The 12,376-nt window shown below is 38.8% G+C and overlaps 1 protein-coding gene across 7 annotated transcripts in view; it reads left to right on the top strand.

Moving 5' to 3' along the window:
* zswim8 (zinc finger, SWIM-type containing 8) overlaps positions 1–12,376 on the top strand; it is a 218,286-nt gene that overhangs the window by 117,583 nt on the left and 88,327 nt on the right. For 4 of the 7 annotated variants that reach the window (XM_062058934.1, XM_062058937.1, XM_062058933.1 and 1 more), the window contains 3 exons: positions 1,524–1,703; positions 1,844–2,027; positions 10,709–10,816. In XM_062058934.1, coding sequence (XP_061914918.1) covers positions 1,524–1,703; positions 1,844–2,027; positions 10,709–10,816 — 472 coding nt within the window. The remainder of the gene's footprint in view (positions 1–1,523; positions 1,704–1,843; positions 2,028–10,708; positions 10,817–12,376) is intronic. The other 3 variants (XM_062058939.1, XM_062058935.1, XM_062058938.1) reach the window with 1 other exon arrangement.

Genomic DNA, 12,376 nt, shown 5'->3' with positions numbered 1-12,376 from the left:
TGTGCCTTTTTTCCCCATGCACTTTAAAGGATGGCTGTGTTTTCTACTAGTCTAGACTGAAGCAGTTTTATTAATGTTCATGCACTTTAAAGGATGGCTGTGTTATCTACTAGTCTAGACTGAAGCAGTTTTATTAATGTTCATGCACTTTAAAGGATGGCTGTGTTATCTACTAGTCTAGACTGAAGCAGTTTTTTATTTTCGTGCCTTGTTTTTATTTGCACATTTTTGTTACTCATACGAATGCGTTAAGAACAGGGCAGATTGAGCCCAGTTTATAGTATACTCTGGACTGAAGCTGTGTGCCTTCATTGTTTTTGTAGCTGTTGTTTTGAGGCATGTTTAAAAAATTAAAAAAAATAAAGCACTTTGTGAGAGTCAAAGTACAGTGTTTCCCATAGTTGTAGTGAGTACCAGGATTATTTCAGGGAGAGCATGTCCCACATTCCAAGCTGCTGTTTTGAGGCATGTTGAAAAAATAATGCACTTTGTGACTTAAATAATAAATATGGCAGTGCCATGTTGGCACTTTTTTCCAAAACTTGAGTTGATTTATTTTGGAAAGCCTTGTTCCATTTTTAATGCATCCAGCGGGGCATCACAACAAAATTAGGCATAATAATGTGTTCCACGACTATATATATCGGTATCGGTTGATATCGGTATCGGTAATTAAGAGTTGGACAATATCGGAATATCGGATATCGGCAAAAAAGCCATTATAGGACATCCCTACTCTACAGTAATCAAGACGAGACGTAACAAACTCATGAATAATAATCTCAGCGTTGGTGGTGGACAGAAAGGGACACATTTTAGCAATATTACAGAGATGAAAGGAGGCTGTTTTAGTAACTTAAAGTGTAACTCAAATCAGAGAGTTGGGTCGAAGATAATGCAGTGATTCTTTACTGATTCACTTTGTATAATTGTTTTGTTGTCAAATGTTAAGGTAGTAGTATTTTTATTATTAATCAATTCATTATTTTTGTGACAGGTGTCTTATACAGATAGCATGTTGACTCTAGGAGTATTTTACATGTTTTTTTCTTAAAGAGACACGACTAATTTGCGTGTTTCATGGACACATAACTGGTCTGTGGGGTTCCAAATGTTAGCTGGTCAGTAGGGGATCAAATACCTATTTCTTTTTTTGTTTGTTACATTTTGTCATTATCTGTTCAAATAAACCCACCCCCCCCAAAAAAAAAAAAGATGTAGTCTTCATATCTTTGCAAGGAGGTACATTCACATACTGTAATTAGCATGTGGTCAAATACTTATTTTCCCCACTTTATATGTTATGTTATTAAGTAACACTAACTAATAAATGATTTTCACTGTTTTATAAATTTTCTCTGTGTTCTTTTATTAAAGATTAAGATTAAAGTACCAATGATTGTCACATTGATGTATGTTCTACTGTCAGAGAATGTTTTTTTTAGATGTGACAGTAAAGACCCTCAAGCAAGCAGCAAGCAAAGGTGTTTGTATGAAGTCCTCACACTGGTTTTTGTGTTCAGGGTAAGAAGAGCAAAGTGTCAACAGGTCGTCAGACGCAGGTAGCCACCAACACACTGTCGAAAACAGCCTTCCTCCTCACTGTACTCGGTGAACGACTGGAGCTCCACAATCTTGCCTTCAGCACTGGCATGTTCTCCCTGGAACTCCAGAGACCACCAGCGTCCACCAAAGCTTTAGAGGTGTTACATTCTCTTATTTTACTGTTGGAGTGCAACACAGTGTATTTAAATGTGTCCATAAAGATGGAACTGTACATCAAAATGATTAACATGAAATTAATGTACACCAGACCATGACTGACTATGTGTTGCTCGACCAGGTGAAGCTGGCTTACCAAGAGTCTGAGATTGTAGCTCTTTTGAAGAAACTTCCTCTGGGCCTTGTGGAAATGTCAGTTATCCGAGAGCGAGCTGAGCAGCTCAGGGATGGAAATTTCTGTGGTTACAGACCTGTGCTTCCTCTCATGTTGGCCAGCTTTATTTTTGATGTCCTCTGTTCCCCAGGTAAGTACTTTGCTTTATCATTGGGTGTCTGAATTTGAACTAGGTTGTCCTTTGTGTTTCTCGCTCTTAAAGGGGTCATATTATGATTTTTTTTCTGCATTTAAAACACTTACTTTTTACACATTACAACACATGTAATGGTGGTTCTTTGGTCAACATTTTGCATAGATTATGTTTTACTGACCATCTTCAACACATTTTCTGACCGTCTCTTTAGGATGCGCCGTTTTGTAGGGGGTCTTATTTATGTGCCTCCACTTCAACTGCGTCTTCTCCCCGTCAACCACGTTGTAGTCTTTTTAGCGCTTTCATAACGAGGCTACTGACAGATATTAAGTTAGAAATATATGCTACTTTGTATTAGAAATGGCAACAGCACGGAATGCATGTGCATGTACAGACCAGTTTGCCCCACAACAAGAGGATAAAGAAAAAGAAGAAACTTTTTGACTACAATGAAGTGTGAAGTGAAGTGAATTATATTTATATAGCGCTTTTCTTTACTGACTAAAAGAACTTTACATAGTGAAACCCAATATCTAAGTTACATTTAAACCAGTGTGGATGGCACTGGCAGCAGGTGGGTTTGGTGTCTTGCCCAAGGACACAACAGCAGTGACTAGAATGGCGGAAACGGGAATCGAACCTGGAACCCTCAAGTTGCTGGCATGGCCACTCTACCAACCGAGCTATGCCGCCCCAATGCTGGACTCCCGGAAAGCTCTTCGGGTAAAACGTTATCATATATGGAGATATCCGCTGACGTCACCAATGTGCAAAACGTCATAAATGAGCAAATTCCAAGTGTCTCTTTTGGAGAAAATAAGAAGAAAGTCAAGATTATTTTATGAATGTCTCCTTCACGCTTCAATCATGGTTTGATTTACAATTTTCAAGACTTCTGCATATCCCAAATACCCAAAACCAGGTACCCATAGGTATGAAAAGTTTGTTCTGAATAATAGGTCCTTATTACAGCCCACAAAAAACATTTTTCTAAGACCTTAAAGGCCTATTGAAACCCACTACTACCGACCACGCAGTCTGATAGTTTATATATCAATGATGAAATCTTAACATTGCAACACATGCAAATACGGCCGGGTTAACTTATAAAGTGCAATTTTAAATTTCCCGCGAAACTTCCGGTTGAAAACGTCTTGGTATACTTCCATACCTCCATTTCAATCGTTGAAATGGAAGTATTCGGACACCATTGTATCCAATACAAAAATCTATGTTTTCATCGCAAAATTCCACAGTATTCTGGACATTTGTGTTGGTGAATCTTTTGCAATTTGTTTAATGAACAATGAAGACTGCAAAGAAGAAAGCTGTAGGTGGGATCGGTGTATTAGCGGCTGGCTACAGCAACACAACCAGGAGGACTTTGAGATGGATAGCAGACGCGCTATCCGACGCTAGCCGCCGACCGCATCGATGATCGGGTGAAGTCCTTCGTCGCTCCGTCGATCGCTGGAACGCAGGTGAGCACGGGTGTTGATGAGCAGATGAGGGCTGGCGTAGGTGGATAGCTAATGTTTTTAGCATAGCTCTGTGAGGTCCCGTAGCTAAGTTAGCTTCAATGGCGTCGTTAGCAACAGCATTGTTAAGCTTCGCCAGGCTGGAAAGCATTAACCGTGTAGTTACAGGTCCATGGTTTAATAGTATTGTTGATTTTCTGTCTATCCTTCCAGTCAGGGGTTTATTTCTTTTATTTTATATGCTATCACGTTAGCTCCGTAGCTAAAGTGCTTCGCCGATGTATCGTCTTGGAGATAATAGTCACTGTGAATGTCCATTACGCGTTCTCGACTCTCATTTTCAAGAGGATACAGTATGCGAGGTGGTTTAAAATACAAATCCGTGATCCACAATAGAAAAAGGAGAGAGTGTGGAATCCAATGAACCCTTGTACCTAAGTTACGGTCAGAGTGAAAAAAGATACGTCCTGCACTGCACTCTAGTCCTTCACTCTGACGTTCCTCATCCACAAATCTTTCATCCTCGCTCAAATTAATGGGGTAATCGTCGCTTTGTCGGTCCAAATCGCTCTCGCTGCTGGTGTAAACAATGGGGAAATGTGAGGAGCCCTTCAACCTGTGACGTCACGCTACTTCTGGTACAGGCAAGGCTTTTTTATCAGCGACCAAAACTTTATCGTCGATGTTCTCTACTAAATCCTTTCAGCAAAAATATGGCAATATCGCGAAATGATCAAGTATGACACATAGAATGGATCTGCTATCCCCGTTTAAATAAAAAAAATTCATTTCAGTAGGCCTTTAAAAGAGATGCTACATACATTCCTGGGGCTAATCATAAAGACAGATAAAAAAGCAGCAGAGAACGAGTTACACGAATCAACAGATAAAAAAAGAGAAACAAGTGGCAGATGAAAGTGGGAAAGAGAAAAAATGGACAGAGACAAGTGAGTTGGAAACAACGTAAAAGCAAATACACATTCCATTGTCAAAATGTGGACACTCATTAATTAATTAATACGTCCCTTTGGAAGAACCAAACCAGGCTCTGTTTTCGAGTGCACAATTGTTTAAAAGCTATTGTAATTATTTTTTAAATGCAGCCTTTCTTTTACTCAAAGAGAAAATAATTCATGGTGACAACATTAAAATGTTTTTTAATACACAATCTCTTTCATTTTGATTGAACAGTCCATTGTTGATACTGTTTTTACCACACACTTCATCATAATAACCCAAGTCAAAACATAACTGTCAACATCACTTTTTGATTATCAGGTCTAATATGTATTTTTTTCCGCTAAAGTGTAAATATAAATATAAAGCCATAAATACAACATTACAGAAAACAAAATACTATAATTTAAAAACAGAGCGCCCTGAAATTTTCATAATTTTATTGAAAGATTAAGCCTTTTTTTGATCCAAATGTCTACACGTTTGTCCACAGTTACTGTCAAAGTCAGAAAGTCATTCTCTCAGTAAATGATGAATTCATGAGGGTAAGGCGAGTCCTTATGGTCCATTTCAGCTGTAAATAACAATACATACAGAATTTTAAAAAAACTTTGAGCGCAGACCTCCGTCATGCCCAATTCTCCCAATTGCCAGAAAGTCCTAAATGTTTCTCTCTGTGGGTGGAGGCAGGGACGCTAGCAAAGACACACAGAAGAAGTTTGGGCTCAAACCTTAAAGGCCTACTGAAACCCACTACTACCGACCACGCAGTCTGATAGTTTATATATCAATGATGAAATCTTAACATTGCAACACATGCCAATACGGCATAGATCACTAAAGTGCAATTTTTAAATTTTGCGCGAAATATCCTGCTGAAAACGTCTCGGTATGATGACGCCTGCGCGTGACGTCACGGATTGTAGAGGACATTTTGGGACAACATTGTGGCCAGCTATTAAGTCGTCTGTTTTCAACTCCAAAATTCCACAGTATTATGGACATCTGTGTTGGTGAATCTTTTGTAATTTGTTCAATGAACAATGGAGACAGCAAAGAAGAAAGCTGTAGGTGGGAAGCGGTGTATTTCAGTAGGCCTTTAAAGGCCTACTGAAATGAATTTTTTCTATTTAAACGGGGATAGCAGATCCATTCTATGTGTCATACTTGATAATTTCGCGATATTGCCATATTTTTGCTGAAAGGATTTAGTAGAGAACATCGACGATAAAGTTCGCAACTTTTGGTCGCTGATAAAAAAGCCTTGCCTGTACCGGAAGTAGCGTGACTTCACAGGCTGAAGGTCTCCTCACATTTCCCCATTGTTTACAATGCAGCGAGAGCGATTCGGACCGAGAAAGCGACGATTACCCCATTAATTTGAGCCAGGATGAAAGATTCGTGGATGAGGAAAGTCAGAGTGAAGGATTACAGTGCAGTGCAGGACGCGTCTTTTTTTGCTCTGACCGTAACTTAGGTACAAGCTGGCTCATTGGATTCCACACTCTCTCCTTTTTCTATTGTGGATCACGGATTTGTATTTTAAACCACCTCGGATACTATATCCTCTTGAAAATGAGAGTCGAGAACGTGAAATGGACATTCACAGTGATTTTTATCTCCATGACAATACATCGGTGAAACACTTTAGCTACGGAGCTAACGTGATAGCACCGTGCCTAAATGCAAATAGAAACAAAAGAAATAAACTCCTGACTGGAAGGATGGACAGAAAATCAACAATGCTATTAAACCATGGACCTGTAAATACACGGTTAATGCTTTCCAGCTTGGTGAAGCTTAAAATGCTGTTGCTAACGACGCCATTGAAGCTAACCTCACAGAGCTATGATAAAAACATTAGCGCTCCACCTACGCCAGCCAGCCCTCATCTGCTCATCAACACCCGTGCTCACCTGCGTTCCAGCGATCGACGGAAGGACGAAGGACTTCACCCGATCATCCGTGCGGTCGGCGGCTAGCGTCGGATAGCGCGTCTACTATCCAAGTCAAAGTCCTCTTGGTTGTGTTACTACAGCCAGCCGCTAATACACAGATCCCACCTACAACTTTCTTCTTTGCAGTCTTCATTGTTCATTAAACAAATTGCAAAAGATTCACCAACACAGATGTCCAGAATACTGTGGAATTTTGAGATAAAAACAGAGCTTTTTTGTATTGTATTCAATGGTGTCCGAATACATCCGTTTTAACTACTGACATACGCATACGTCATCAAACATAGACGTTTTCAACCGGAAGTTTAGCGGGAAATTTAAAATTGCACATCATAAGTTAACCCGGCCGTATTGGCATGTGTTGCAATGTTAAGATTTCATCATTGATATATAAACTATCAGACTGCGTGTTCGGTAGTAGTGGGTTTCAGCAGGCCTTTAAATGAAAGGTAACATGGTAGAAATTATACAGATTAGCCCAAAAATGTAATCACTTGTCCCTTATCTCATTTCTGACATTCCCTGAAAGTTTGATTGAACAACCTTTTGGAGGGATCCCTCTTGTCAGTAGGGATGTATACAGAGTACTTGTATTTTTTTGGGACCAGTTACTAATTGGAGTGGTCCAGGACAGTGGTTCTTAACCTTGTTGGAGGTACCGAACCCCACCAGTTTCATATGCGCATTCACCGAACCCTTCTTTAGTGATAAATAAAATGTTGGGTTTTTTAATCAAATTCACGACAAAGTTACATATTTTTTTTACTGGTGCACAAAGTGAACTGTGCATGAACATCACCTTGTTCAAAGAACAAAGGCAACACAGTGCATGAACTCACAACAAATGACACACCTGCTAATCAGATGGAAAATTAGAGGGAACATTGTTTGGGAGTATCCATAGTACGCCGATAGGGAGAAGTTTTTATTTACACGATGAGTCGGGTGTGTCTTGACCTCGGAGGCGGAGGCTCCACCGAACCCCTGAGGCCGACTCACCGAACCCAGGTTAAGAACCACTGGTCCAGGAGGACCGTCAAAATGATGGACAAATGATACGGTTATCTGTATTTTTTTTTAATCCACCGTCGTAATCATGGCACGCTGTCACATTTACTTCAGCTGCTTGGATTAGCTTGGAACCATCAAAAATAAGGAAGCAACACCACACAAAAGTTTGTAAAAATAGCATTTCCTCCTCAAAAGTCGCTCAAAGTCACGCTTGCGTATAGAGTTAGTTTGAAGTAAACGTGCTTTACTCAAGACCACTGCTACCACATTTCAGCGATCCAATAATCAACAGGCCTATACTAATCAATTTAAAAAAGTGAAAAATATAAGTCATATAATATCCATGAAGTTGCTTTAAAGCAATATAGCACCCTCTGACATATCTACTCCTGTCGCCGTCTGATGTCACTTTATTGCACAGCGTTTGCCTGGAACCAGTGGCCTTGTGTTAGAGTGTCCGCCCTGAGACTGGAAGGTCGTGAGTTCAAACCCCAGCCGAGTCATACCAAAGACTATAGAAATTGGACCCATTGCCTCCCTACTTGGCATTCAGCATCAAGGGTTGGAATTGGAGTTTAAATCACCAAATGGTTCTCGAGTGTGGCGCATGCTGCTGCTCACTGCTCCCCTCACCTCCCAGGTGGTGAACATGGGGATGGGTCAAATGCAGAGGACAAATTTCACCACACCCAGTCCAGTGTGTGTGTGACGATTGTTGGGACTTTAACTTAACAAACGTTTCAGTTCGTTCTGTTTCTTGACTATACAAACTGGACTGATCGAGCATTGAGTCTTTGTATTTATATAGTACACACTACACAGACATCAGTAGCTGTCAACACTCAATAGGGTCTCTGGTCCTAATGCCCACCCACTTACCATGCTAATTGATTGTATAGATTTATATTATATATCTAATATGATATATCTTGTAAAAGTGCTTTGCACATGAATGCCATACATAAATGATTTCCAGCTGAGTATAATTGCAATTAACATAAACACAGTGATGGATCCGTGGGGTCTTTACAAGATCATGACATAACTACATTGCACTGCACACATAGTTGACTTGTTTAAAGGAGCCATATGTAATAATCTGGCCAGAAATGGTACTGCAATCATGGTCAAAATTCTTTAGTCCCCTCCCCCTCTCTCTGTCATGCCTGCGTACAATATCACAATAAATGGCAATAATATGGTTATTGTCAGTACTATCAGAAAACAAAGACTAAAACATACTACAACCAACGCTAGAAATGGTTATACTGGTGAAAATAAGTAGAGCATGCTTAGCCTAATGTATGCCCAAAACTAAAGAGGAGACATTTTACCAAGGTATGCCTATAGGCCACTGTTTCAAACATTTCAGATTGCCATACAACTTGGTACATATAGTCCACAATATGCAAACACGAAGGAGGATTTATATTGTCTTGTGATTTGGCTGTCCACACACATTTCACATTGCCATGATGACAGCCATGCTAATGTTGGAACCCATTTCCTCAGCGTATCAGCATATTGAGAACGAAATAGGCACTGACACTACCCATATCCACATAGGTTGTATTTGTGGAAAATATATTTTGCCCTGTCAGTTCAATTACACATGGACATACAGGCTAACGGGCATATATTTCCACCGTTAGCCTATATTTCGATGTGTCATTGACCGGGCTAGCATGTTAAGCATTCGTTGCAAGAACATACTAGCTTTGTTAGACAAGATCATAGACTGCATTGGACAATATAGTTTACATAGGAAATGTCCATTTCCATTTAAAACAAGTAATAAGAAAATGTAAATGCCTTACTTACCTATCAAGGAGGAAATTAGCAAGTTTGGCGTCAGATGAAAAAATCTTCTCCGCCTTCAATCGTCTCCATCTTTCAAAGGCATCTCCGATACAAATCCTTGTTTTGTTCCTGGCTTTGTCATGAATAAATTGAGAATAGTAACAAAGCCTTTTAGATTTACTAAGGTCTGACATGTTTAGTAACTTTACCAGTGGCAGTAGCCAGACGAAGATGGCGGTGCGTAACTGGCAACCTGGATGTGACACACTGACAGACTTTCTAATTGGTCAAACTGTAGAGGGCGGGACATCGAAATGAAAATAACAAGATTTCGGTGCTGTAAATCGAATTTTGAAATGAGCTTATCCCGGCTGAAGTACTGTTATCAATTATAGAGGTTATCGAAAACAACATGATTTTTAAAGCCTTTTGACATATCAGGGCCATTTAATGATGAGTTGACCTGAAATTATTACATATGGCTCCTTTAAGACTTAAAAAGCAGTTGTTAATAAAATATCCTGCTGTGAGATGTTACATGATGGTGGTGTACAACCTTGTGTGCTAATGAAAATGTTGGTAACACTTTAGTATGGGGAACATATTCTAAATAAGAAATACTTAATTTAGAGTTATTTGGATACTAGGGGAACATATAAGGGTTAGGGTTACTAATAAGCAATAATTCTGAGGTTATTGAGGGAAGACTCTTAGTTAATGGCTTACTGGTTGTATAATAAGGCCATGCAGAATAAGGCATTAATAAGTACTTAATGACTAATTAAGAGCCAATATGTACTAATTTGCCTGTTAATAAGAAACTAATTAATGATGAATAGGTTCCCCATACTAAAGTGTTACCAAAATGTTAATCAAAAATGCATTGTATCACATATTTATTTACACCAATAACATATAGTACCGATAACAGTACTGATAAATATCGGTATTAATAAGGAATATCAATATTGGTACCTATAATTTTTTAGTTATGTTGTCAATGTTAACCAACTGGCAAAAAAACAAACCCTAACAATTACATAACCTCATGAAAAAGGTAATACATGTCAGTGTTGAGCTCAGAGCAACAAAATGACCACAGCCAATTGATTTAGCGTTAGCATTAGCATTCGGTTCTCTGCTTTTGTTCAGCTTATCAAATGCTGGTGACAACTGTTACGCCATGTAACAAACTAAATAGTTAATATTTGATGTACTTTACTTTCATTCCACTTGTTTTTTGCTTCTTCTATTTTAGTACGAGGATATGTGCTCTTGTTGTGATCTATTGTCTAAGCTTCTAAGTTTAAAGACTGTCCAATGGAGGTTTGTTTTTTTTGTTAAGTTTTTGGAGGAAAGAACATTTGTCATTTCTGTCCAACTGTCCATTCTGTTTTCATTACCTTATTTTAAAATGATAGTGATGTTTCATGTTTATGTTCAAAATCTTTCTGTCAAATTTCATGTAATGTTTGTGCAGTTGTGTCGCCAACTGGCTCCCGCCCACCGAGCCGGAATCACAACAGTGAAATGCCTGGAGATGAAGAGCTTGGCTTTGGAGCTGCAGTTGCTGCACTTGGTGAGTATATCATTGTTTTCTTGCCAATGCATAAGATACACATTTTTTTGTCCTCTCCTTTGTTCTGGTAATGTCTTTCTCAATACATAAATAACTTTTGACGCATAAAAACAACAATTTGAATATCCTGTTTTATACAACTTTTTGGAATGAAGTGACATATACGAACAATTTTGGAGTGGTTGTCATGTGACTAGCCCAGGATATGGCTGTATGTATGTAAAAAAAAAACATGTGAAGGAACCAGCTAATTTTCTATAGCTTATTTTTTGCCATTAAAACTCATGTTAAATCCATTTACCATTTGTAATGCATTAATAGTGTGTCAAACAAAAAAAATTAAACTGTTTGTACTATTTTATTTACAGAGTTCATATTAGGGGTTTACTGTATACCTTTACTAAAAGTATCGCAGTACTAATGAATTCAAAACGGTGATATACCGCCTTTAAAAAATACACGTACTGTTTTGCCTTTAAAAAATACACTTACTGTTTTGCCTTTAAAAAATACACGTACTGTTTTTCATTCGCATGCCGCCGTGCGGCGGTGACGTACAGAGGAGTATGTTGAGTGTGTCAGCGCGCACACACACAGCAGAGCGCACAAGGGGAAACACAAGTAGAGGAAAAAAGGCAATTCAACTGCTTAATAAAAGAGGGTGCATGAAGCACAATATGAAGGTATTTGGGTTTCTAAACTAACGATTAAGATGACACTTTAAGTACAGTAGTGCTGATTATTACCACATTTGCTTCAAACTTAGCTAAACAATTAAATAACAAGGATTCAGATTGACCGGTAATAAAGTTAACTAACTCCTCTTTTGTGCGTATACAGTCACATACACGCGCACAAAGCTGTTTGGCTTGATGCCAAATATTAGCATAGTCCAAACCGCCCACGCAACGTAAACTACTGCAAGAGAAATGGCCGATTTTTGTAACAAATTTCTACAATTTGTGTTTTATCTTTAACACTTACATGTCTTATCTGTGTACAGTACTTTCAGCCATAGTGTTGTTTTTAGTACTCACGAATGACTGTATTTCGGCGTGGCGAAGTTGGTAGAGTAATCGGAGGGTTGCTGGTTACTGGGGTTCAATCCCCACCTTCTACCATCCTAGTCACGTCCGTTGTGTCCTTGGGCAAGACACTTCACACTTGCTCCTGATGGGTGCTGGTTAGCGCCTTGCATGGCAGCTCCCGCCATCAGTGTGTGAATGTGTGTGTGAATAGGTGAATGTGGAAATACTGTCAAAGCGCTTTGAGCACCTTGAAGATAGAAAAGCGCTATACAAGTATAACCCATAACCCATCTTAAGGCACAGACCAAGAGTGGCAACCATAAATCATGAAGCATAATGTCAATAATGCTTTCTATTGTTTTGCAACCTAATCTTAGATTATTTGAGTGCAACAAGCAAAGCCCAATGTGTTTAACGCCTTTTAATTTTTTTTGTTTAAATCTTCTAAAATTGTTCTTTAAATGTAATATCAACCATATGTTAAACTTATCGTAGGATTTTTTTGTTTAAGTGAAGCCAAAAATATGTATTT

The sequence above is a fragment of the Entelurus aequoreus genome, linkage group LG09 (assembly GCF_033978785.1).
Source record: "Entelurus aequoreus isolate RoL-2023_Sb linkage group LG09, RoL_Eaeq_v1.1, whole genome shotgun sequence".
Taxonomy (NCBI): domain Eukaryota; kingdom Metazoa; phylum Chordata; class Actinopteri; order Syngnathiformes; family Syngnathidae; genus Entelurus; species Entelurus aequoreus.
Note: the sequence above shows the minus strand (reverse complement) of the source record. Positions and strands in the feature narration are given on the sequence as shown.